Here is a 25,438-nt window from a genome sequence, read left to right on the forward strand (position 1 = left end):
TTACAGCCAACGTCAGTTGAGCGTGGACAATTAGATCCAATCCGAAACATAACATAAAAATGTATATTTAAAAATGTTTTTTGATAGAATATAGTGTTGTCATCAGTATGACATAAGTATACCAAGTTTGCAGTCGATACCACATTGGGAAGTGGGTTAAAATTGAGTTACTAGATTTGAGGATACGACGATTACAACAACGACAACAATGACGACAACAGACAGAGTGAGTTCAAAGAAAGCGTGTAAAATTGGAATCATGGAGAGTATTTTATATGAATAAAGTGCTCTATCTAGCATTTACCGTTATAAACCTTGTTCATGTCGTAGTACCCCAGTAATTACCCTGTAATCGGGTAGTTTGTATGGGGTAAGGGTAAAAGGTAGGCTCGTTGCTTTTTACCGTGTACCTTACCTGCTAAAGGGTAAAAGGTAGGGTAGAGTGATTGTATTGTGGTAAGGTAAAAGGTAGGGTAAAGTTATTCTCGTTGTTGTTACCTTTTAACTTTTACCTTACCTTGCCGAGGCCTAATAGACTCACACAGAGACACACAGTTAATTGTTCTGCACCCGCACCGCTGATTAGCACGATGCAGCATTCATTCGCCCCAGGCACGCCCCGACCACGTGGCTGCTGGGAGAAACAAAGACGCTCGTGCGTCACGTGATAAGGGGGTGGGTGGTGGGGGGAGATCAGCTGGCGGGTCACGTGCTCCCGGTTTGCGGAAGCTGTTGATCGCCGCAGTCGAAACTCGGTCTCGCCATGGAGTCGTTGTTTCGCTGCGTCTTCTGCTTCGCCTTCTGCTTCGCCCTCCTCCTTTTACGGCTTCCCAGCGTGCGGGCGGAGAAGCCATTCGAGAGACGCGTGAGTTTGGGAAATGGGCTTTAAAGGCGCCTAAAATTTACGTCGGCCGGCTCGCAACCGGGTCCGTCGTCCCTTCCCTACCGGGGGAAGTGCGCCGCGGGCGGCTGGGATTCCAGGAAAATGGTCGGTCTGAGATTTGGCCTACCTTGTTATGTAAGGTGTTTTCATACGTTTTTTAGTAATTGTTTGATTTAATTTTATACCCAAGTTGCTATATCAGCGTTGTGTGTTCATGAGACGAAATTTTAAATTGTGTTTGTAGTGAGGCGGTGTACCTTTTGCGGTACTGTTGAGTGTCTGGCTTGTACGCTGGGGTCCATATTTGTGTTCGCCATGTAAGAAATGTCCCTCGCTTGGGAATCAAGCCGATGGAATTGGCCGATTAAGTAACAACCCAAGCGTAATGTGCTGTTTTGTTGCGTTAAGCTCATGGTGACCGGGCTGAGACCATCAACTGTCTGCAACATTTGAGAACAAAGTTTGATCACGGGGAGGTTGCAACCCTGATTCTCATTGCGTTGAAAGGCCAAGATGACGTCCCTGACACAACTTGATCACCTCGTTCGTTTACCTATTAATTCATAATACAGGGGTTTTTTTCGGTTAGATCGCGTAAATATAACACGTGTCGTTAAACCAGCCACCACCCGATACAGCCAACTAGTAAGGGTTGTCACGTAAACGGGTCGGGTGGTGGCGGATTTAACGACACATTTCTATATTTACGCGATCGAACCCAAAACAATCTCTATTGTGGATATTGGTCGCGAAAGCCTACGTGTTAAACTTGCCAATTCAAGTTTTATTTGTGAGGCTCCTATGGGCATCGTCAATGCTGTGATTCGCTTACCTTGGCTATACTTTGCTTTCCTATCGAGTTTTTATATTGTTTGTTGGAAGTTTCTGACCCGCCCCAACTAGACATCTGTAAAAAAAAAGCTTCATAGCTCATCGGATTCCTCCAGTATAAATTAAGATTCTGATCTGGCAACTAACTGTCCTATGTATCGAGCATTCATGGTATGATGTCAGCAGTCGCCAAACATCCTGAGCCGATAAGTCACAAACTAGATTTGAAGCTTTCGTGACATGCAAGTATTCATATTCTTAGGTTTTTTGGGGTAAAATTTAGATTTTTTACCTACGTGACTTTACCGAAAAAAAAACCTAAGAATATGAATAAGTCACAAACTACAATCTGCATGTGGCCCAGAGCCACACGACGTTACACGTGCTCTGAGTGTCACGTGGGGTGGTCGTGTGATGTGGGGTGGTCACGCAACTGGTTATTTAGAAGTTGTTAGGAGTTCAAGTACTGTACTCATGTTCGGCTCCACTGCCAGGGATACTCCTCCCACTCCTGCAGATATTTTTTCCCTGTTTCAATTATATTCACGTTTGCTACTTTTTTTCAAGCCGCACTGCATCTGCCTGGGATCCTTGTTTGGCGATGCCTGTACTATGCCGAAGTGTGTACTCTGTTGACCATTAATCTGTTAATCATCAAAGAAATGCTGCGTTCCTACACGCTAAGGTTCAGTTGGCTCATGCGTATTCCATGTTTGATGGTTTCAACTTAACTTGTACTCTCCTTTGTGAACACCACAGGTCACTGTGCAGGTGAATCCAGGGCTGAACAGCTCTATGGTGCCACCGGGCCTTGTCGTCAACCTGGTGCACTACCAGGCAGTGGGGCCACACGATACCCTTCACTATGTGTGGAGCACCATTGGCGCGCCCACTGTGCTGCTGGTGCACTGCACGGGAAACCAGAGCCAGCTGAAGGTGGACTGGGAGCAGCTCATCCTCAAGAACGGCTCGCGTTCCTTGCGTATCATTCCCGAGGACAAGGTCACTTTCTCGCAGGCTGTGGTTTTCTCAGAGGTAACGACCCAGTGGCAGGGCTCCTTGTCCCTTGGAACAGCCCCACACATACCCTGAAAAGTGTCTTGAGATATGATTGCATCTAGAAGCTATATATATTTAAGTTGTTAGTGCCTTGTTGGAACACTCGAGGTTAAAGCGGTGGCACCAGTGTATTCTCATCATATAAAATGTTAGCAGGCTGTCCCCTTTCTATCCGGTTTTCACGTGACACTCTGAAAGGCAAATGACTTGGTTCGCAAACAATTCGGATATTTTTTGTATGTTGTGTGGTGCTTAAAGCAAATTTTAATTTTAGGCTGGCCCTGCCTCATGAGTAAAGTACTTTGAACTCTAGGGTGTAGTTTTTGGGAGTCCAAGTTGTAAAATGTGTGATTGTATAAGCATAAGGCTTGCCAATGTCTTTGCCAGACTTAAGATTTATAGCCCACCTAGAACATGAAAGTTTACATCGGGCACTCATTTGCTCGTGATCCTCTATTAGACTTGTGCATGTTTGTGTGCTTTGTTTTTTTAAATCCTTTATATTAAGTTCGCGTGCTTGCTTGCTTGCTTAGGACCGTGCAAATCTTTTGGTCGTTTTTTAACCCACTTCCCGTGATCCAATCGAGCTGACATTTTCCACACAGACTCGTTGTGCCAGACAATTATTGTTTGTGAAAAAAAATTCCCAAAATTTTACACTTTTTAGGCAAAAAAATTTATTTTACATATATTCAAATAGAACGCATTCAAGGCTTTGGCTGAACATCACAGTGCAAGAGCCCAGAGCGTAACCCCTCCACAGGCCGTGGTGGAGTAGCGCAGTTGGTAGCGCCCTCGCTTCCCATGCCAAAGGTCGCGGGATCGATCCCCGCGTCCTCCACAGGCGAATATATTTTTAAATCCTTTATATTAAGTTCGCTTGCTTGCTTAGGACCATGCAAATCTTTCGCTCGTTTTTAACCCACTTCCCGTGATCCAATCGACCTGACATTTTCCACACAGACTCGTTGTGTGTGACAATGAATTTTCGTGAAAATTTTTTTTCCAAAATTTTACACTGTTTAGGGAAAACTAATTAAATATTTAATTACCAATTGCTTAATACTGGCAGACAATCATCTGACCCATAGATTGCAACCATCTCAAGCCAGAGGACGAGAGAACTCTAGCCGCCACGCATATAAAGGATTTAGAGTGAAAAACTTTGTTTTTACGGGTTTACTTTTTACTTGCTAGCTGGTTAGTATCATGTATCTCATTTGTATTTGATATTTTCATTTCACCATGGAACTGTTGAAACAAAATATAATACCACGTATTCTTGCGGTGCTAAACCTGAAAGGTTTTACTTAATTACAGCTCAATATCATAGTGGACTGGCCTTCTCTGTTTGTGCAGCTGATGGAGTTCTACGATGTCAATGACACGGCAGACATGGAGAAGTCTCAGCAGCTCTCCCCTGCCTACCGCCTGGAGGACTTTGTGTGGGAAGACGTCAATAGCACATTCAACCCAACCACCCTGGGAGTGGAGTTTAGGGGCCGCAATGCCACGGACCCCAAGGGGGACTTCAACAATGGCTCCATCTCCATTTCTGTAAGGCAGCAGCATGGGTCGCATTAAGCTGGGCTCACTGTGATACTGTCTGCACGATGTAATCGTCATTTTATGCTATGACAATTATGACGATTATCACGATATCCCCTTCCCATAATTGTATGAACGTTTTATTTGTTTTTTGCTTTGGTATACTTGCAGTATGAATACAAATTATTACCTAAGTTTTTCAACTGCAGCTCACTCAACATAAGACTGCTGTTAGTCTTAAGAATTAATGCCATTTTACAACTTATAATATTTATGATGCACGTGCTGTCAGTTATACAGGAAATAATTAAAGTTAAAATAAATATGTCATTGATGACGTCATACATTTGCAATGATTTAAATTACTCCAGAAAATATATTTTACAAAGCACTAATATAAAGGATAATAGTTTTTTACAACTGACTTCGTTTTATTTAGTAAATATTTAAGAAAAAAAATGAATGGTAATATATATTTTTTATCATGGATCTCTATATCATCTCATGATCTCACGGCAACCCTAGTTACACTAAACTCTTGATTGGAAGCTTGTCATCGGGTTTATATTTGTATTGACAGCAGCTGAACAGGTGTCTGTTTGTGTCATTTAAAGGTGATGGTGTACAAAAGCACGGGCCGTGAGAAGAGTCTACCCAAACTGGAATACAGCGCCAACTCCACGCAGTTCCAGTTTCGTGTGGACAAAGTGATACCAAGGAGTAATCGGTCGCGCTTTGGCCTTGGGCTGCTGGTTACACAGCGCAGCAACGGCACGACGCGGCTTGAATCGGTCCACACCATAGATGACGAGCATACGCCCTCCATATTCGAGGTAAACGCCGCAAAGTAGCGAACGCTTACAAGTCCGCTGTATTTTCTCAGTTGGACAGTAACACCGTGGTGCACACGGCATCTGGTAACGTGCTTTCATCGCGTGTATTTTCCACAGATGGTGCAGTTGATAGTGTCGCAGCAGAATGCGTCTAAGGCGGAGGGCTTTGTGCAGTGGAAGCCCGTGGCGTACACCAGCGACCCGCCGAACCGCGGGGCATCCTCGCCGTGTCACCACTACCCGATGCCCCCGGTCACTCGCTCCGTGCCAGAGTCCAGCATCGCGTTCGCCTACTACGGACCCGATGGCTTCACTGCGGCACTCAACGTGTCCTTTGGCATCGGCGAGGATGGCTTCTACAATGCCACCCAGTTTTTCAGCTGGTGAGAGCTTCGTGAGCCCAGTCTGCGATGTGTTCTCCAGTGGAAAATTGTTTTTGAAAGCCATAATGTGAAACAGCTGTGTATGCACCTAGAATTATCAATGCACATCCATGCAGCCAAACCCAGTTTGTGCACATGACAGCAAGCAGCATCTCTTGTGCTGTTAGTGTGTGTATTGTATGCAATGCTGTCTGTCGAGGGGAGTTTTTTTTCATTGTACACGCATGCTTTGTGATTCCAGGACGGGCCTGGTTGGGTATGGGACACCAGCCAAGGATTCCTTCTCCGTGCTGGTGATCATCATCATGGCTGTGGGGTTGGGCATCTCGGGAGTGTTGCTCCTCATCACTGCTGTCGTGGCGTGTGTCAAGTGGAGGCACAAGGCTCAAGGCTACGATCCAATCGACTAAACATGGCTACTCGTCCCTGTGCCAACCAATGCAACCGCTAATTTTTTTTTCTACTGTGTAACTTTGCTGTGCTGGGGCCATGCCCAACCAATCTGCCACTGCAAAACAAGAGCCGGGCTGCTGATAGCACATGCAATCAACGTGGGGCATCGGCGTCATGGTTTGGCACGGCAAATAGCCAGTGGAAAACCACCCATACGGTGAACACCCGTGCTGGCATGCCTCAAATGTGCCGGTTGAAAAGGGGTGGTGTGTCCTTGCCATTTCTCATTCAGTGGGCATATCCTGGTTTTCTTTTGCCGGTGATTGTCCCAAAATAAAGAAATATTTTTGCCATTTTGTTGCACTGAGATTTTTTTTGAAACCCACTGCAAGGTCAATGGAATTAGTCTTAAGTGTATTTGTTGTAGAACATTTAAGTGTAACAATGGATGAAAGTACATTTTCGGAGGGCAAAAGTTGTCCAGATGATATCACATGCTTATTTACTGTGACATCAAACGTAATTTCTGTTTAACCTTAATGACGTTTCTCAGGGATAATTGCTTTGGCATTAGAGCATTGTGCTTAAAAAAATCAATACCACTTTTAAACATGTTAAAACCGCATGTAAAAATTTTATTTGAAGCAAAAATGTGTGCATACAGAATGTGTATTAGCTGCAGATATCAGGCAGTCGTCGATTTAACGAAGTTCTGGTGCAGTGAGATTACATTGAGTTATGATTTTCTTTTGTACCTCGTTATTCGGTCAAACTGCTCTGCTTAGGTACAAACTGCAGAGTTGTGTGTATGACGTTTTTTCTCAGAGGCAAGACGAGTTGCACAGACCACATTCCATGAACCTGCACAATAAAATGTTACCAATTGCTTTTTTTCTTCTTGGTTCTTTCGGTAAAGTCACGTAGAAGGGAAGTAATAAAATAAAAAACATGATAAAATAATTCTCACGACGATTTCGGCCACAATGATTCCCAACATTGAATTCTCATGTTTACACTGTTGCAATTTAAACGATTCGTTTGTGGTGCAAATGCTGTTTTATGTGGACATTTATATAATTGAAACATTGCAAACTGGAAAGGATGTCAATGTAAATGTATTTGTCTGCATAGCAAGTTACTCGCTAAAATTACCAATTTCTATGACGACACGTTCATATTTTATTCAGTGTAAAATATAGTTGCTAATATGCAATTGTGATTTTATAAAAATGTATTGAAGTAAAAGGGATATTGTCTACATTTAAACCCTTAACACCCAAGCAGCCACTTATAATATACACCATTAACTGGTACTTGTTCTCGCACCATCAAAACCATATCGGACATAACTCAATCTTATTACACAAATCAGTGACGCATATAACACACCCCTTCGCCCTGACTTTACGGCACAATCAGCTCAACTTGGCAGTGCAGCCAGGCAAACTTCAACCGAGATGATTCATAAATCCAGTATGCAGCATGTCCCAAAGACAACCCAAGCTGCACAAGAAAATCGACACGTGGTGACTGCCTTGTAAACCTCAACATTCAACTCGTCCGTTGTTTTGGCCCGAACTCGTTTACCTGGTTGTGGTGGCGCACCCACTACTTTGGGCAGTGCGACAGTGGGAACCATGTCTCTCCATAACATGGGGGGGGGGGGGGGGTCACAATAACTTTTGTACAGATACAATATAAACACATTCCTGCGGAGGGAGCTAGTAGGAACGTTGGGTTGCTCGGTCAATGGCCAGGGTCAACAGCGGCGTGGTGTATTCTGCAAATATGGCCGACTGAGGGCGGGCACAAGCTGGCATGAGTAGGTTAAACGTTGAGTTTTATAAGGGCACCACGGGGTGACCAGCCCCTCCCCACCCAGCCCCTCCCCACCAGCCCCTCCCTCCCCTCCCTAGCCCCTCCCCAGTCCCTCCCCACCCTCTCCTCCCCACCCCCTCCCCTACCCAGCCCCACCCAGCCCCTCCCTGCACGACGGACGGACACAATAATCCCCTGTGGGTTGGTGTAACCAGGAGGTTCCTACCAGTAATATCTTTAGTGTAAAGTTGTGTTACTATTAGGGAATTGCCCTACAGAAAACAGGGCACATTTTATCAAAGGGATGACAACCAAAAAAATAGCAATATAAAAAATGCATTCTGCTGCCCGTGATGTCACTGAGCAACGCCATCTCGCGACATCACCCACCGTGTGATCTCGTCGTGGCTAGTAAGGTAACATTATTGCTAGATAAATACTATTTCTCAGAACGTATGCAAGTTAGACAGCGTTACAGGATCCATGCATGACTTGTTTAAGTTCAACTGGTGTAGCCTGGGGCTGTTAGCTAGTACTGCCATCCAGCCGGCCAGGCATGTAGTCCCAGAGACGCGAGGAGTCTGTCTCGTTGTGGAGGATCATGGCCTCCAGAGCGTGTGCCTGATCCAGACTTTGCCAGTAGTCCGCCAGCCACTGCTCTCTCCATCTGTGTGGTGGGAAATGCAAGTTCAAGGTTCACACAATAATGACGATAGGCTTCCAATCACACGAATGCTAATACACAACCAGATACACGATTCCACAGCCCTTTGTTTATCCACTTAAAGGACAAAGGCCGTGCTAGTCATGGAGGCTGACCATACTTCACCCTGGTGGTCAGTACGGCTTTGTTTAGGTGGGGAACATCGCTGTGGGAGCATAGAAGTACAATACAATTGTGGATTTTGCTGAACTGTCCTCTGCTGCCCACGTAGCCCCAATGAGACATGCAAAGGAAATTTCCGCAATTTTCAAACAAGAAATGAAGCACCAGGTGTGGCACGGAAATAACCTTCAAATTAAAATCCAGGGACTGATTAATGGAATATGCCACGGCGCATTGTAAATACACCACACTCCATTGTAGTGTGAATAAAAACTTCCAGTGCCGTGAGTCGAGGTCAAGGAGGTCATGGAGGTCGCTATGTGGCTAAAAGACAGAGCAATTGCGGCTGGAGAACCTGCATCTGAATCCAGCCCACCAATAACTATGCCCAAAAATATATTTAGTTCAGTTGTATTCATTTCTCAATTCAATAAACAATTATTACCGATGACAACTTCATAACGCGTAATCGATTTTGGTTTCAGCCATTGATACTTGGCGTAACCCAAACGGTCTATTACGAATCATTGGTTCCTTAACCTCTTGAACCTTTGGGCTTATTCTCAGCAACTATGTAAACAATTTGTGTCCGTTTCCAGCTATGAGAAATAAACATGTTGGTGTGACTGACATGAGCAATCATAATGAACCCTCTCACACAGGGATTTGGACTGCTAGCTGTGAGAGTTACGAATATATTTTTCTCATTAATGATATTACGCAGAAAGCACAGCTGGAATTTAATGACTAAAATAAGCAGTGAATAAATTATTAAGAAGCCATCACAGTTAATTCTATTAACATCACAACACCTTGCCATCACGTCCGTAGACTTGAAAACCCAATTATAGGTTTCTGCATGATCTGCAAAATGCAGGATTCTCCAGTGGTGCTTACTCAGTGATCTGACATGAGCCACATTCCACTTAAATTACCTCCATGTCAAGTCACTATATTGGACTGAAAAAGCACCAGCGTGGTGGAAAAAGCCACTTGACATTCACGAATCACAACACCAGCGCATTTGTGATGGTCGCGAGACAGAATAAGAAAAAACGCAATGAAACACAGGTAAAACTCACAAGTCGTCTTCGGGGATATCGTCAAGGCTGCCATATCCCGGTCTCGGTTCAGGGCAGCCCAGGTGGTCGTTCTTGGCGGAGCGAGGCCGAGGGGCGGCATGCGCTTGCGGGGCGGCGCGGTGGGCCCGCACGGCGCGCCCGTGCTCATTGACGGCGTTGCACACGTAGCACTCGAAGCCGTTGAGGTAGTTGGGCTTGGAGAGGTCGTTGACGCCCCACTCGCGCGCCTCCATCGTCGACGCGAGAAAACCGTTGGTGATCCCATCGGGCTTCTGTTGAAACAAGGGGACTCCTTGTCGGTCTCCGTGTAGCCCCGGCCATGCCGTTGTTGCATCAGGTGCAGAGTGAGTGCCAATTAGGGACGGCTGCCAGTGAGCCACATTGGATGGCATCAAAGCACCGCAGGAGCAACAGGTACTCGTTTTACCCTAGAATGACTTAAGTGAAGATTAAACCCGAGCTGAGACACCAAACGCCACTGATGTGCAGCGTGGTCACGAACAAACGCCAGTGCATTAGCAAAGGAGCACAAGCATGGTAAAACACATTCCTGCGGAGGGAGCTGGTAGGAACGTTGGGTTGCTCGGTCAATGGCCAGGGTCAACGGCAGCGTGGTGTATTCCGCAAATATGCCCGACTGTGAGGGCGGGCACAAGCCGGCGTGAGTAGGTTAAACGTTAAGTTTTATCAGGGCACCATGGGGTGACCTGCCCCTCCCCACCCAGCCCCACCCTCCCCACCCAGCCCCTCCCCACCCTCCCCACCATCCCCACCCAGCCCCTCCCCTCCCCACCCAGCCCCTCCCTCCTCACCAAGCCCCTCCCTGCACGACGGACACAATAATTCCCTGTGGGCTGGTGTAACCAGGAGGTTCCTACCAATATAACTATCCACTGTATCACTTATACAACGAGCACACACGCATGAAGGGATGATTGCATGTACCACCAAGGAGACATCAGAACGCATGCTGGACACTGGCAAGAAATGACAATCGAATGCCTTTCTATAACAGGTCCCTGCGGGGTGGGCTGATAGGAACGAACAAATGAATGGCTATAATAAAATGAAATGGCGAGGGTACGATACGAAGGGAGAGTTTGAGGCCTAGTTCTAGGCTTTAGGCCTAGCTGTAGGCTTTAGGCCGCTGTGAGTTAATTTTTAATTTCAATGTTTTAATTAAAAACTATCTCAGGGAATTATAAGGGAATGTTACACTTGTTTAGCCAGGAAAGCCTCACTGAGTCTAAAGGTTTTTGTAGGGTCCTGCCAAGTGTTTGCAGTAGGGGGCGATGTTGCTACACCTAATCGGACATCGGACGAACGGACGATATAATCTATTGTAGGCTGGTTGACTTCGTTCCTACCAGTATTAAATTCCTTCATTCACACCTCCACCATGCCATCATAGAAAAAGTGTTGGTTAGATCGCATAAATATAAGTGTCGTGAAACCTGCCACTACCCGACAGCCAATTGGTGAGGTTTGTCACGTAAACAAAACGTGTCCATTAGTTACTCCAACACACTGGTGTGTTGGAGAGTAAACCCACAACAACATTTCGCAGGTTAAATCAAAAATTGAAAGTTTGCATTCTTCATTGGCTCAATTCACGTGTTCTTATCATTTGAATCGTACTTTGAGATTCAATTTAATTGGATACCCTATGAATCTTAATTGTCCATCTGCGATGACCTAAATACTTGAGGGGAAAAAAAAATCATAGGACCACGTTTTATACGCATTTCAAAAGACTCTCCAGTCAGCTGGTGCAGAGTTTAGAAAATATGACTCACAATCGGAAACTTGTGAGTTCAAATTGCATGGCACGAACAGATAAGTTACAACAGAACTTGGAATAATATAAAGTTACAACAGAAAACACCCTTCCTCCCTCCCCACCTTGAACTTCAGATACTCGAGGTACTCCGTGTCGTTTGCGTCCAGCCTCAGCAGGAACTGGGCGAGGTCGTGCGGGGTCGCGAAGTCGTCCACCAGCACGGCGGAGGGCGACGCGGGCAGCCAGTCGCCGGCGTCTCCCGCGCCCCAGTACACGGGGACACTGCCCAGGTGCAGCGGCCGCCACAGCTTCTCCGTCATGTAGTCGCCGCACAGCGCGTTCTCAAACGCCAGGTGGAACTTGTATCCGGCGAGCAGTGCCAGGCATTCCTTGTCCTCTGTGATGGCCGTCTGCGTGTCGGAAAGTCGCTCGCTCGGCAGCTCGCGGTTGTTCAGGCACTTTCCGTACGAGTCGATCTGGCGGTGGACGGAGGAGGGTGGCAGTGGCCGCAAACGTCGGTAATGAGCACGAGGTATTATACAAGACCAAAGACAAAACTCCTGGTTATCCTTGCACTGCTTGTTGGTGCAAGCGTCGCTAGCGCCTATCATGGCTGGTGCTCGACAGCCCTGGGTATGCATGTCATGATATTTTCCCCAAGCAATTTGATGAATTTTCACAAATCAAGGTGACGATGCATTTCTTTTTTTAAACCTTGTGGAGCGTTTCTACTGCTTGCACGTCACCTGCACTGATTACGTGCAACGTAGCAATGCACAGCCCTTTGTCAACTCACTGCTGGAAGACCTCCCAAAGCCATCACCATCCATTACAGACTTGCATTGCAACACCAATTATAGCAGTAGTCATCCAAGCGCACTGCTATCTTAAAACCACGGCAAACTAGTAATAATTAAAAAAAGACAAATGTGACCCGCAACGCAGCCGGTGTGGTTGTCGGCGGTTACCGTATTTTGCCGGGGGCCGCACCTGGATGTGTTTCATGAGCTCGCCGACGTAGCGGTCGCGGTCCGACGCCACTTCGCAGTGCGACTGTAGATAGAGCACGGCGGCGCGGCCCTCCTCGCGCCGCAGCCTGTTCTTCTCTGCTAGCGGTACGGCGGGCCGGCGCAGGTAGGCCAGGCTGGGCAGCCACTGCGTGGACAGCGGGTAGTCGGAGTTGCGGCGGAACGTGGCCGTATAGTTAAAGAGGCGCATCGCGGGCAGGTGCGACAGGAGGTAGTTGTTCATCGGCGACTCCTCGTGAAAGAGCGCCCACGTCTGGTGGGGTAGGCGCGGCAGCGGCGCCTCGTAGGCGCGGAAGTCCGTACCATAGAAGAGGATGGCCTTGGTGCGCCTGCACACAAGTGAATGCGTGAGATGGAGGTGCAAGTGTCGGTGACGCAGCACGATGGATATGGGCCCAGATGCAAAGAATGAGAGATAGTCCGGCATATTGGCTCTTCTGGCTTGTGGGCCTGAGAGGAGTTGCACAATTAATCAAGTTCACCACCACTGTCCCCGCACCAGCCCACCTCCCCTGCCTGACGCCCCATCACACCTCTAACAAAGCAAATAACGTCACAATTAAGGATCGTGGTTCAATGACAAATTAGCTATAATTCATGTTATTTTTTCAGATAAAACAAAAGGCAAATCGGTTCAAAATATTCATGGGCTCACAAGACAGGCAGAAGTATCACCGACATTACTACATGCCATTGGATCATGCGAGTTGAATAGCTTTGTTGGTTAAAATGGACAGACGAGATTTGTTTTGAGTTCGCCTTAAGCACGCAATGTGTGTAGAAGAGCCTTACTTGTACAGCTGCACCTTCTTGTTCTTGGTGACCATGCAGGAGCCGAGCGGGCAGTCGATGCGCTCGCTGTCCCCGGGAAAGTGCGGGAAGATGGCATCGTGCCACCAGAGCAGCAATGGTATCTCCGTGTTCTTACGTCTATCGGTGTTCCCCGGGCCATGGTACGTGCCGACCACCTGGTGCAAAGGCAGCGCAAACGCTGTTGGTCGTGCCCGCACAACAATTCAGATGTATTTGGCTGAGTTATTAGAAGATTGAAGTTGTGCAGCGTTCACAATTGAGATTTGACCAATTTAAAAACAGGAAGTTGAAAAACTCAAACGTGTAATAGGAAGAGATACCTGCCAATGGTTTCAAATATAAGGAAGTGCGTGTTCACTACTGTTTTAGGGGGCTTTTGGAGGTTTAGAAAGAGGCTGTGTCGTAGCCGTACCTGCACGGAGCCGTCGAGATGAAGTGAGGAGAGCGCAGAGTTGGGCTCGAATGCGTGCGCGTCCTGCGAGTCGTAGTGGTGGTGAGGATGTTGTGGGTTGTGGTGAGGATCTTGTGGGTTCTTGTGATGGTCCTGTGGGTCGTGATGATCCTGTGCACAGCTTGAATGTTGTCCCACTAGTAGGGGCAGGAAAGCCAGCGACAACACCAACGCGTGCTTGGATGACATGGGAGCCCAATCTCCCATCTGCAAGGAATCAAAGAACACGTGGGTTACACATCCACGTCTCCTGCACGATTTCTGCGCGTGTAATAATTATCTACTACGTGCCGTCTGCTTCACAGTGGAGGTTAAAGATCACCTGACGTCATTCCCAAGAGTGGGCCATTGTTTGCCGGCGACATGGTCCAAATTTGCCAAATTCGAAAATTAACGGCAAATTATTGAATTGGGACTATACATAACAATCGCCCCCGACTGGAAGACTAATGCCTCCAGGTCACTTACAAATGCGACTACTCTGGTCTCTTGAGTTTTAACCTGGTTAAATAAAATAAACTTCAATGCTTCGCGGACTGCAAGCATGCGCTGCAAATTACATTTCGTAATTGTAATAAATACAATTCACTGCGTTGCACGTGTCGCATTAACAGGCTGTTAAGTAAAATATATAACTACATAATACTATGCAATATACGAAATCCCACGTTTGTACAGAAGACTGAGTGTATACATTAGATCCTGTATAATACAAGCTATTTCTACAGAGCTTGTGGTCGATGCATACAGAACGCTATTGGCACACATCAGACTGTGCAGATACATCGTGTTGTATTTAAACAGCAGGCAATGCAACGTCAATCACTAAGTGTACAGCGGGCTGCGTATAGTATACAGCATGGTAGGTACAGCCGGCGGTATGCACAGCGAGGGCACGTATACTCATACCGTCTGTTGTGCCTGAACCCCAGTCGCCTGAGGGCCGGGTCGAGAAGTCGATCAATTGACTGCCAGGGTTGGAGATGGGGTAAGAGTCAGTGGTCTTATGGCTAGCTAAGGACCAGGGTTAGGGTAGGTTTATGGCCAAGGCTAGCGTGCAGAGGTTAGTGTTAGGACTATGAGAGTAAGTTTAAGGCTAAGGTTGTGTTACTGTTAGCGTATAGGATAGCTTGCAGGCGAGCGTTAAGTATGAGCCGTTCGTGCTGGGGGTTCGTGTTAAGCACAGAGTTAAGGGTGAGTTGTTGGGGATGACAAAGCCAAGACCCTCGCTTCAATGATTAAGACGGAGGGAGGAGGAGGAGGAAACGAGCAGCCCCGGGGTGCCACTGACGCCTCCCGGCGCCACGTGGAGCCGCAGCCGCAGCAGCAACAACAACAAACACGTGGCGCTCTGCCTGCGATAACTTCCGCTGACGTCACGGCAGCCCTTCCGGTTCCGCTCGGAGGCCGCCGTTCAGGCGATTCCGTTTGTTGGCGGGATATAATCGATTCGCGAGTAACGATTACAAACGATTCGATTCGTGACTGCATCGATTCCTAAGGGGGACACGTGCGTTCAGTGATCGCGTGCAAACGGAATGCTTCCAGCACGCGATCGGAAGGAAGGGTCGTTGCATGAAACGTCGCACGTTATATAATTTGTTTAACACGTAGTAAGGCTTTCGTGACCAATATCATTCATAATACAGGTTTTTTTTGTGTTGGGTTAGATCGCGTAAATATATAAATGTGTCGTTAAACCCGCCACCACCCGACACGGCCAAATTAGTAAGGTCACGTAAACAGAACGTGCCAATTCGTCACCAGTACAGCAACACCGTCTGTGTGTTGGAGAGCCAAGCCACAACATATACAATCGGAGTACGACGTTTCGCCAGTAATTATAACGAGCTTCATCAGGCGACAGCCAGATTGTAATTACTGGCGAAACGTCGTACTCCGATTGTAAATGTGGCTTGGCTCTCCAACACGCAGACGGTGTGTTGTGCTGTGTGTGACGAATTGGCATGCTCTGTTTTTGTGACAGATCTTACTGATTGGTTGTGTCGGGTGGTGGCGGGTTTAACGACACATTTACGTGATCTAACCCAGAAAAACCTGAATTATGGACGTTATATATTTTTCTTCTTGGTTCTTCCGGTAAAGTCACGTAGAATGGAAATAATAAAATAAAAATAAAACAATAAAGTAATATATAATTTATTTTCATTATTTTATTATTTCCATTCTACGTGACTTTACCGAAAGAACCAAGAAGATGAATCCCTGCAGTCACGAAACCTTTAAATCGAAAGTTATATATTTGTTTCCTTTTAAAATCCAGAGCTTGTCGGTGCTGAGCTCCGGAACATACACTGGATGTCCCCCTGCCCGCAAAATACTCAATGAGAGAATTAAGCCCTCGAAATGTTACGTTCATCCCAACGGCAAATATATCTCCAATAAGTTCTGTTTTTTTTAAACAAAACAAATGGAGAAGTGTAATTTCCAAGAGTGGTCTCATTTTCAGAAAACAGGGTTTAATGAATAGAAAAACGGAAAAACGAATTTTGTGCTAGTAAATACAAGTGCAGTTGTTCGTAGCAATGTATTAACAAATTACAATTATGTAAACAACTATTTAAACTTCCCCAATTCGCCAATTATAATTCCACCCAGCGCCTGGACATGGAACTGATTTTAATCGCTCCGTCCCCGCCTGTCGATGAACCTCTGACATTTGTGCAAAAATAACTTATAGCTCATCGGATTCCTCCAGTATAAATACATATTCTGATCCTGGACACATTCCATTGCTTGGTTGCCACTCCCTTACTATTCTTGCCCATCAAAATAATCTGCCCGAGCCGACTTGCGCTATGGGGAATTTATTATTGAACCTCGATTAATGTTCCTACAATTCTAGATTTGAAGCTTTCGTGACTGCAAGGATTCATATTCTTAGGTTTTTTCGGTAAAAAAAAACCTAAGAATATGTTCCTACAATGTTTTATCTTTGTCATTTGGCACACTTGCTTTTGCGCCGATTTCCATTTGCTTCATTGCTGTGCTGCACTTTATATTTGTGGTTTGTCGCTTTGGGTGACCCAAGTCACTCTTGCAAATGAGACTCATCATGGGCTTTGGAGTTCTCACCACCTGGTTAAACTAAATACACTTGTACTCGATCCATTCTAGCGACATGTCCTGCACAAGCCCACACACGTTTATGCATAGCGCTACACTTGCTTGAAAGTTTTTGTTTTTAAATAACTCATGAACAAAATAAATGAAAAAAAAATCTGAATTATGTAATTAGGAAAGAAAATACCCTTTGGGTCTGTCGGTAAAGTCAGATAGAAAATTTTTAATTTATTATTTTATAATAATAATTTATTATTTTATTATTTTTCTATCTACGTGACTTTACCGACAGACCCAAATGGTATGAATCCCTGCAGTCACGAAAGCTTTAAGTCAGGAAAGAAAATATTTATTCTTTAGTCTACTTATGCATCCATTCCTTACGATTTTGCTATTTTAACTGAATTCGAAATGATCGATCATTCATTTTCATCCCTGTTGTCAATCCACTACTGGCATGCAGGTCATCGAGGGGAGCAATTGCTCCTAGAGTCTGTTAAGGCTATACGGGGGATCTCTGACTTTGTTTCACCATATTTCACCATACTTCACACTCGTGCGATGTGATAAACGCTGGAACTAAATTGAACCGAACGTTAATCCAAAATCTTCAAGGGTCAACGAAGACTTGGGCAGCAAGAGGGCGCTGTCGTGAAAAAAATCTGACTTCAAAAAAATACACGATCCGTTTATAGATACCCCACTAGAAATAACGAGAATAATGCAGAAGACGACATTGGATATCAAAGCCTCCACATGTCTCCCAATAATATCAACGCACCTAATACTATTCTAACTCTAGATTTGAAGCTTTCGTGACTGCAAGGATTCATACTCTTAGTTTTTCGGTAAAGTCACGTAGGTAAAAAATGAAATAAAAATTAATGAAAATAAAACAATAAAAATCACGACGTTTCGGAGGCAACACAAGTCTCCGTCATCAGGTGGGACCGTCACAGCCAGATTTGCTGGATCAAGTGAGGAAGGGATTCAAGATGTAAGTCCCACCTGATGACGGAGACTTGTGTTGCCTCCGAAACGTCGTGATTTGTATTGTTTTATTTGTATTAATTTTAATTTCATTTTTTACCTACGTGACTTTACCGAAAGAACTAAGAGTACTATTCTAACTCTTTCCTCTTCATATACTTAGATCCATCGCTTTCCCAATACTAGATGTCTTATCGCCACCGCTGCCTGGCTTGTTCACGTGACCTGTAATCCAGCACCGTGCAGGCAGCGAGGGTTGGTGAATCGCACCGAAGCTGCGAATTCCCCTTCACGTCGGCGTCGAGATTCCCATACCTTGGCTCACCAGGAGACGGCGGTAGAGCGAATGTGGTGGACTCCATCTGTTCCACCTGTACAGGAAAGAGTGTTGCCCCCTTACCACGCATGGGCTCTCACCGAGCGCTGCGGTTTCCTCCGACGTGTGAACACTCGTTCATTTTGCCGATAACACCTTGATATGTAGAGGACTGCAGAGCAGGTGGGAGAGAGCGTAGCACCGGTTCATGGTCTGTGGTTGCTCGCGCCTTTGAGTCGTTCTCTCTTCGAGTGAGTGAATACCGCGCGTTACAAGTTGTCATTATTATATTCAATCCCCTATTGAGAAGTACGAGGGTCATGATACATCCGTGGGGTATCTACCAATGGATCGCCGTCTGTATAATCTGCAGAACCCTATACAAATGGGTTGTGCACTTTCACATTTGGGGTTGGCCTTACAATGCATACAATCTCAACTCTGACACCTGGATATTTGGAGTTTGCATGTTCTTCCCGTGGCCACGTGGATTTCTTTCTCCAGGTCCTTCGGTTTTTCCCTCCACATTTAGAAACATGCATTTAGATTGTATTCTTTGGGTCTTTCGGTAAAGTCACGTAGATAGGTTGAAAGAAAATAACAAAAATAACAAAAAATAACAAAAAACAACGACGTTTCGATCACAACACAAGTGATCTTCATCAGGACAATCCAGAATCAAAATATTTATTTATACTGAAGGAATCCGTGGAGCTATAAAGCTATTTTTCACAGATGTTCCAGTCGGGATGGGTCAGAACGGTACAACAACAAAATCCGATCCTCCCCAAAGCTCAATCAAACCATGATTTTTGATACGAACACTATCGTATCACAGGTCCTATTAATATCCCCAACTCTTATTCATTACACTAACCCTATTCATATATCTCACCCTATCACTGACCCTCCTCGTAATACTATCCACACCAAAGTCCATGGTCTACCCTGGGTTTCATTCTCAGTTCTCACTTTAAAACCCAGCAAGTAAATTTCCCTTGAAAAATATACAATTCTCAATAGATTATCATCATTATCAATCTAATGTTGGATGAAGGCCTCTCTCGATCCTTGCGAGGTTAATAATCCACCTGGCACCTGCACAGGCGCTGATTTCAACGTTCCAATCCTAGTTTGCCAACTCCGTTATTGTCTGGCACAAGATGATAAACTCCCTTGTACTTGTACGCCGACATTTGAGGTCAAACAGTAGCTAAACTAATAGTAACTTGCACCGGGCTGTGAAGCTGGCCGCCTTAGTTCAATTTCCGACCACATCTAACATCAGTGGCGAGTGATAATCTGAACCGGTCCAGGGCACCAAACCCCAAACTTCACCATTTACTCGTGATGACCAGCGCGGTGAGGTATGGTCAAACGGCGTCTTGCGATCGACGCAGCGTGACGGAGGAGGCTTCACCCAGCCGTGGGTTGACAAAGGAACGCGGATTATGAAACTTGCTGCTGCTGCTACAGCGCAACAATTCTCTAACAATGCACGTCGTGGTGCGGTGGTTTTGCGAGCTGAGCCTGCTTGCTTCGCGTCTACAATGTGGGGATTTGCTCGGTGGCTTTTGGGGGGGAGGGGGTCTCGTGACGCGAACGCGGGACTCACGTCCACAATCTGCCACAAAGAGTGGTCACTTCGCAATGCTGTCGAGACAAACACCTCTCCGACAGCCCACACGTAGACCGGACGGCACACGTGGGGTTTGGGGGGGGGTGATGTGTCCTCCTGCAAGCCACCCACCCAAGCGTTTCGCATTTCGCACACCGTAACAGCCACTCATTTAATGTTGAGTCGACCTAGTGGGCGGGGGGGGGGTGCAATTTAGTGCGGATTCAAATATCACTCGCCATCGATGTTGCTCGTATGTATGTTGAACCTCTCTCGCACCGTACGTAGCCAACAACAAACTCTACACAAAAAACCCATGACCGGGAATCAAACACAGATTGCTGTGCTCATAGCACGCGTGAGCTCACCACGACGATACCGCTGCCCAGTGCTGCACGTATTCTTGCACAGGGGAATTGAGTTTTCAGGTTCATAGGGGGTACAGCCGTTTCAATACGGGTAAAAAAATGTTTGTCTACTTGTTTGTGTTTCTCCCTTGTGATGGGACTTTGGGGTCGTCCATAAATGACGTCACGCGATTTTGGACGATTTTGGACCCCCAGCCCCGCTTCGTCACACGGCGTCACAAAAAGTCAGACCCCCCCCTCAAATATGACGTCACAAAGCTCTGCCCCCCCCCCCCAAAAAAGATAAAACATGCTTCAAATCGCTTTAAACTATTGTCATTGTATTTAATGTGGCGCTGCACTCTGATGTTGTAGGAGAAAACATTCTTTAAAAAGTCTATATAATTAAATAGAACGTGTTGTCTATAGTTATTTAAAGTTGAACATTTTCATGTGACGTCACATGTCTCACCCCCCCCCCCCCCCCCCATCATCACACATCGTCACAAATGCCTGACCCCCCCTCCCCCAGGTGCGTGACGTCATTTATGGACGGCCCCTTTGTAGGATGGACGTTGAGATGTATAAGGGGCACGGGGTGAGCAATAAGGTCTGAATTGGTCTGTAATAAGGTAGGGCAACTGATAAGGGGTTGACAGGTATGCAACCTAGACAAAGACCACCCGCGCACAGCCGTAACAGACGTATACAGTCATACACGGAGACCTGGGTCCCAAACCAACCCCCACACCTTCGTCCACGGCTCTACGCAAATAGGCAAGAGCAGTCTCCAATTCCGTCTCAAATTCCATCTGCGTGTCCACTCCGAGGCTGGCCGCTGTGTGTTTCCCTGGATGAATGGCATGTCCTTTTGGTGGTGGGAAGGAGAGGGGAAAAAAACCCCAACACATGACTGTACGAGGGAATGCACTCATGTGAAAGTTCGTATCGCGCAAGATACGAACGGAGATAGATAGAGACAGACGGACAGAGACAGAGGCAAATATTTGTACGGTATAACTTCCTCTCGGACTCATCCGTCCCTCCCCTCCCCTCCATCCGACCCTCCCTGCATTCATCCCCTCCCCTACACGCGCCTCCCACCGCCTCCACACCTCGCAACATTCACCCACTCGCTCCGCTCGCTGAGCTAGAGACCAAACTTTGCTCGCTTGGCAAGGAGCGCCCGGCTAGTTGTTCTGTGTGTCTTGTTGTAAACCCGTGGCTCCGACGCTGTCCGCAACAGCTACGAAGATGTCCCCGTCGTCGCCGCCGCCGCCGCAGGTCACTCGGAAGCAGAAGTTTGCAGCGTGTTAGACGGGGCGGTGAGAAGTTACAGGTGGGGGGGAGGCGAGAACAAGAGACAACACAAGAGAAGACGCATCCACGGCAACCAAAGCCTTCGTTGTTTTGTTGTTGTACACCTGAGATCAGCGAGAGCAGTTGCGGCAATCCGACTAACGACGGCAACAAGCGCGCTGGGGTGGCGTAACCTGGGCTTGGTATCGAACCGGAATTCCGATGGTTCTCAGGGATATGTCGTTGATGCTGCTGCTGCTGTTGCTGCTGTTCTGCGCCACGGGACGGGATGCTGCAGCGGGCCCAGCTGAGTTCACCAACACCTGGGCTGCACAGGTGCGCGGTGGCCCCAAGGCAGCCGTGGAGTTGGCTGAGCGACACGGACTCACTTACTTGGGCCAGGTGAGAGACACAAAGGTGGCCGTGAACGTGTCAGCGTTGCGCTCCGGGATGTTTAAAAAACAAATCTGAAAATGCGCACAACTCGGTGGTCGCGATGGGGTTAATGGAACGCTTGCAATACAAATGCTTCTGGATGGTAACTGTATTGATCTGGGAGATCCCACACATAAGTCAGGTGGGACTTAGTTTCTTTGTATTTGCCGATAGTACAGTTCTGCTGATGTTCTTGTTTCTTGATAATTGTTTTTTTACCCTTCTATCTGGCAACAAAACTGACACCTTTTTTTACAAGGAGTCGTGTTTGCATAGACCACAATACCTGCAGTCATAATGCAAACAAAAAACATAACTCTGATAATGTGCACTGTCCTTGAAGTTGATTGGTCCACACCCGAGACAGCTTTCCCTAGAGCCTAGTCTCACATGGTGTTGGACCAGATGACGCCAAAAGGCGCACTAAAAAAAACAATTATCATATTTTTTACTGGCAAATGAGGTTCCAATGGTGTAAATTATTTTTTCTTGTTCCTAGGAATACCTAAGTGGACGGAACTCGATTTGTTTTGGTTGAAAGGCAAATGTCTCGTGCGACTTTATAGCTAGAAGGGTATGTGTATTACTATATTTGTAAGGACCTGTATAATTGTGCTTTCGATTTTACAAACGGTTCATTGTGGAAATAACGTGGGCGGATATGCCGTGCACCTCATATACCGTAACGGGGTTTTTTGAGGGGGGTGATCCATAATAATGGAAGAATACGTGAAAGTCGCACGCACGAAAGTGCCAAAACGTGAAACAACGCGGAGAGCGATGCTTGCCTTCGTTGTAAAACTAATGATCTGGTGACACTGATTTGGTAGTGGTGCGCGTTGCTGCGTAAAAGGTTTAGTTTCCCGAAATGTCGCATGTTATATAACTTCCCTTCAAGGCAGAGTGTTTCTGACGAATGTATTGAGTTTTTCTGTGACTCACGAAGCCGCGTCTCCCCGCCGCCTCAAGAATGACACTTTGCCGGGCAGTCCAACTTTATAACATTCTCTATACACGGCAGCTTATTGTGGAATCTGAACTGTTGTTGTGTTCTCGGTGTTAAAATGTGTACGTTTCTTTAAATTTGTTTTTGTATGTATCTTTGAAAGAATACAAGCAATACAAATAACTTGACATGCTGCAACTGGGTTAAATTGGTCTTCATGGAAATACATGTGGTTTTATTAGGGAAATGGCTACACCTTTGAATTAGCCCGGTATTTTGAAAACCCTGTATTTTAGAATTGTGAAGGATATACATTTGCATTTTGTTAGGTGTAATTATATGGTTATTTTTGCATCCACTGGATGTTGCAAACTATTCTTGGTCGAATGAGCACAACTTCATTTTAATAATAGAGGCTGAATCAGAGGTGACGTGGTCAGTGCATTGCGCCATGAACCCAGCGATGCGAATTTGATTCCCAACCACGGCTAACACCAGTCGTTAGCAATATAGAAGTCCTGGGTTTATCCAACTTCACCAACCCGCACTGAGCATGAGCAGTGCGGTGAATTATGTCCAAACAAACCCCATGGCGTAGGGAGACTTTCATCCAGATCTAGCAGTGGATCGAGAAAGGATTGTACATTTATTCAAACATATGAATGCATATTAAGAAACCCAATAACTGGTGTAAAATGTATCTTTTGCTGGTGGTGAATTGTTATTGTTGTTAGACGATCTTTATTTTAACCTTGGTGGAAGCACATTGAGACAAAGCGATGTCTTGTTAAAAGATAGATGATCTGGGTTACAAAGTACCGGATCATAAATAGAGTAAATGATAAAGTCAATTACAGGAATACCAACAGAATACCAACAATTACAGAATTTAATATCTGGTACAAAAGATGTATTACCGAAGGTATCAACAGAAGGTGTGTACAGGATTAACTGCACGTGTGGAAAATGTAATGTTGGGCAAACAGGACGAATGATCAGCACGAGACTAAAATAGCATCAGAGAAATATTAAATACTCCCAAATATAACTGTCAGCAGTAGCAGAACACGCGTGCCAATAAGACACTCAATTGATTTCGATAATAGTAAAGTTCTCTCCCTAGCTACTACTGGCCAAGACTAATTAGATGATCTATCGAAATGGATGTTTTGTTTTACCGTTCGGATAGCTACTGACTTAGTGCTGCGTGGAAGCGAATCATCAAATAATACATTATTTATATGCATGCCTATGAAGGGCACCATATTTCAATAGGGATTACCGTTGGTACGGCTATTTTAATAAACACAATAGACAGGAAGGGCGAGATCAAAGGGCTCGCATAATGCACATGCATAATGTACGTTGACTCAGTAATCCCCCTCCCCACTTTGTGCAAGAGCGCAGAAGCGTGGTTACACCACATCTACGCCTCTATATAAGGAACGAAACAGTTAGACTTCTCCACGAATCTTGTTGTCGCCTGATGAAGTTAGTTGTAATTACTGGCGAAACGTCGTAATTGAATTATAAATGTTGTAGCTTGGCTCTCAAACACACCGATGTGCTGTACTAGTGACGATTTGGCATGTTCTGTTTACGTGACAACCCTTACTAGTCGGCTGTGTCGGGTGGTGGCAGGTTTTAACGACACATTGATGCAATCTAACCCAAAAAAACCTCTTATGGATGATATTGGTCGCGAAAGCCTACGTGTTAAACAGTTTAACCCTCTCATGTGTCAATTCCGAAAATGAAAACCACAAAACAATGGTTTAATGTGGTTTGATAATTGAAGTAACCCTCCAAATGTTTCCAAATGTCTCGTACAACTTCAAAGCAATCACAAATATTATCATAGCAGTCCACAACACTGGACTTGATGCATGTGAAGGTTTACGTAAATTGTTAAATGTAAATGCGATATAAAATAAAACTTAGATATTTAAAAATGCAGTACTATATAACTCCACACACTCGCATTCATATGGTCCAATGATCGAGTCCAATAGTCCATTTAAAACTGATCGTGAAGGATGACTTGTGTATGTTGTAAATCAGTTATGTAAATTGTTCCACGTGTATGTGACATCAGGGTTAAAACTAATAATGCCAGATGTAGTCATAGTTTATGTTCAGGATTTAACAATAATTTTGAGGCATTCTATAAGTGTTGGGCTGCTAAACCAGATAAGAGTCATGGTAATTTATTGCAGAGGCTTTTTCGCAGTTGTGCAGTACAGCTTCCCAATGTATTTTCGGGTTCTACTGAGTGTAGTTAATTGTGTTCTTTCCCCGCACCTCCGATTAGCACGGTTGGCTACATACGGTTCACCGTACATACATCGTGATACTCAACATTCCGCCTGGCGTGTTGGGAGCTTCTTCAGGAACTCGGAGAGCTATTCACTGTAATTTGTAAAGGTCTCGGAGTTGAGGTTAAACCAATTTGTCCTTGTAGAGAAATCTTATGTAAATGTGTATGTTGTTTCTGTGTGTATAGAGGTTTTAATGGCATTTCTAGTTGTGAAGCCGTGGAACGTAACTAATCCAGAGCTCTGGACGCCGCAAGGGTTGGTGAATCGCATCCGGATTGTGTAAAGCTACCAACCCTTCTGGACAACTAGGTGGCCAGGGTATGGCAGTACAACCAGCTGCTCAATGAGCCCATCTGC

The 25,438-nt window shown here is 45.7% G+C and overlaps 3 protein-coding genes across 3 annotated transcripts in view; 2 read left to right on the top strand and 1 right to left on the bottom strand.

The window, feature by feature from the left end:
* The first annotated feature begins 708 nt into the window (after positions 1 to 708).
* Positions 709 to 6,880, top strand: GLMP (glycosylated lysosomal membrane protein). The gene is made up of 6 exons (XM_061553499.1): positions 709 to 865; positions 2,474 to 2,749; positions 4,133 to 4,330; positions 4,936 to 5,154; positions 5,272 to 5,537; positions 5,779 to 6,880. The coding sequence occupies exons 1-6, from the start codon at positions 764 to 766 to the stop codon at positions 5,945 to 5,947; spliced, it is 1,230 nt and encodes a 409-aa protein (XP_061409483.1). The 5' UTR covers positions 709 to 763; the 3' UTR covers positions 5,948 to 6,880.
* A 1,042-nt stretch (positions 6,881 to 7,922) lies between these two features.
* On the bottom strand, positions 7,923 to 15,090 carry FUT11 (fucosyltransferase 11). Its single transcript, XM_061553497.1, has 7 exons — positions 14,638 to 15,090; positions 13,690 to 13,935; positions 13,257 to 13,432; positions 12,427 to 12,793; positions 11,559 to 11,912; positions 9,657 to 9,928; positions 7,923 to 8,415 (listed from the first exon to the last, which is right to left on the bottom strand). Exons 2-7 carry the CDS (start codon positions 13,933 to 13,935, stop codon positions 8,274 to 8,276), a joined length of 1,557 nt encoding a protein of 518 aa, XP_061409481.1. The 5' UTR covers positions 14,638 to 15,090; the 3' UTR covers positions 7,923 to 8,273.
* Positions 15,091 to 21,176: 6,086 nt separating this feature from the next.
* Positions 21,177 to 25,438, top strand: part of LOC133343729 (furin-like) — a 55,802-nt gene continuing 51,540 nt past the window's right edge. Inside the window, exon 1 of the mRNA XM_061553496.1 lies at positions 21,177 to 21,784. Within this exon, the coding sequence (XP_061409480.1) occupies positions 21,605 to 21,784 (180 nt within the window). The 5' untranslated portion in view covers positions 21,177 to 21,604. The remainder of the gene's footprint in view (positions 21,785 to 25,438) is intronic.

The sequence above is a fragment of the Lethenteron reissneri genome, chromosome 18 (genome assembly GCF_015708825.2).
Source record: "Lethenteron reissneri isolate LAM-NWPU_2019-01 chromosome 18, ASM1570882v1, whole genome shotgun sequence".
Classification (NCBI taxonomy): domain Eukaryota; kingdom Metazoa; phylum Chordata; class Hyperoartia; order Petromyzontiformes; family Petromyzontidae; genus Lethenteron; species Lethenteron reissneri.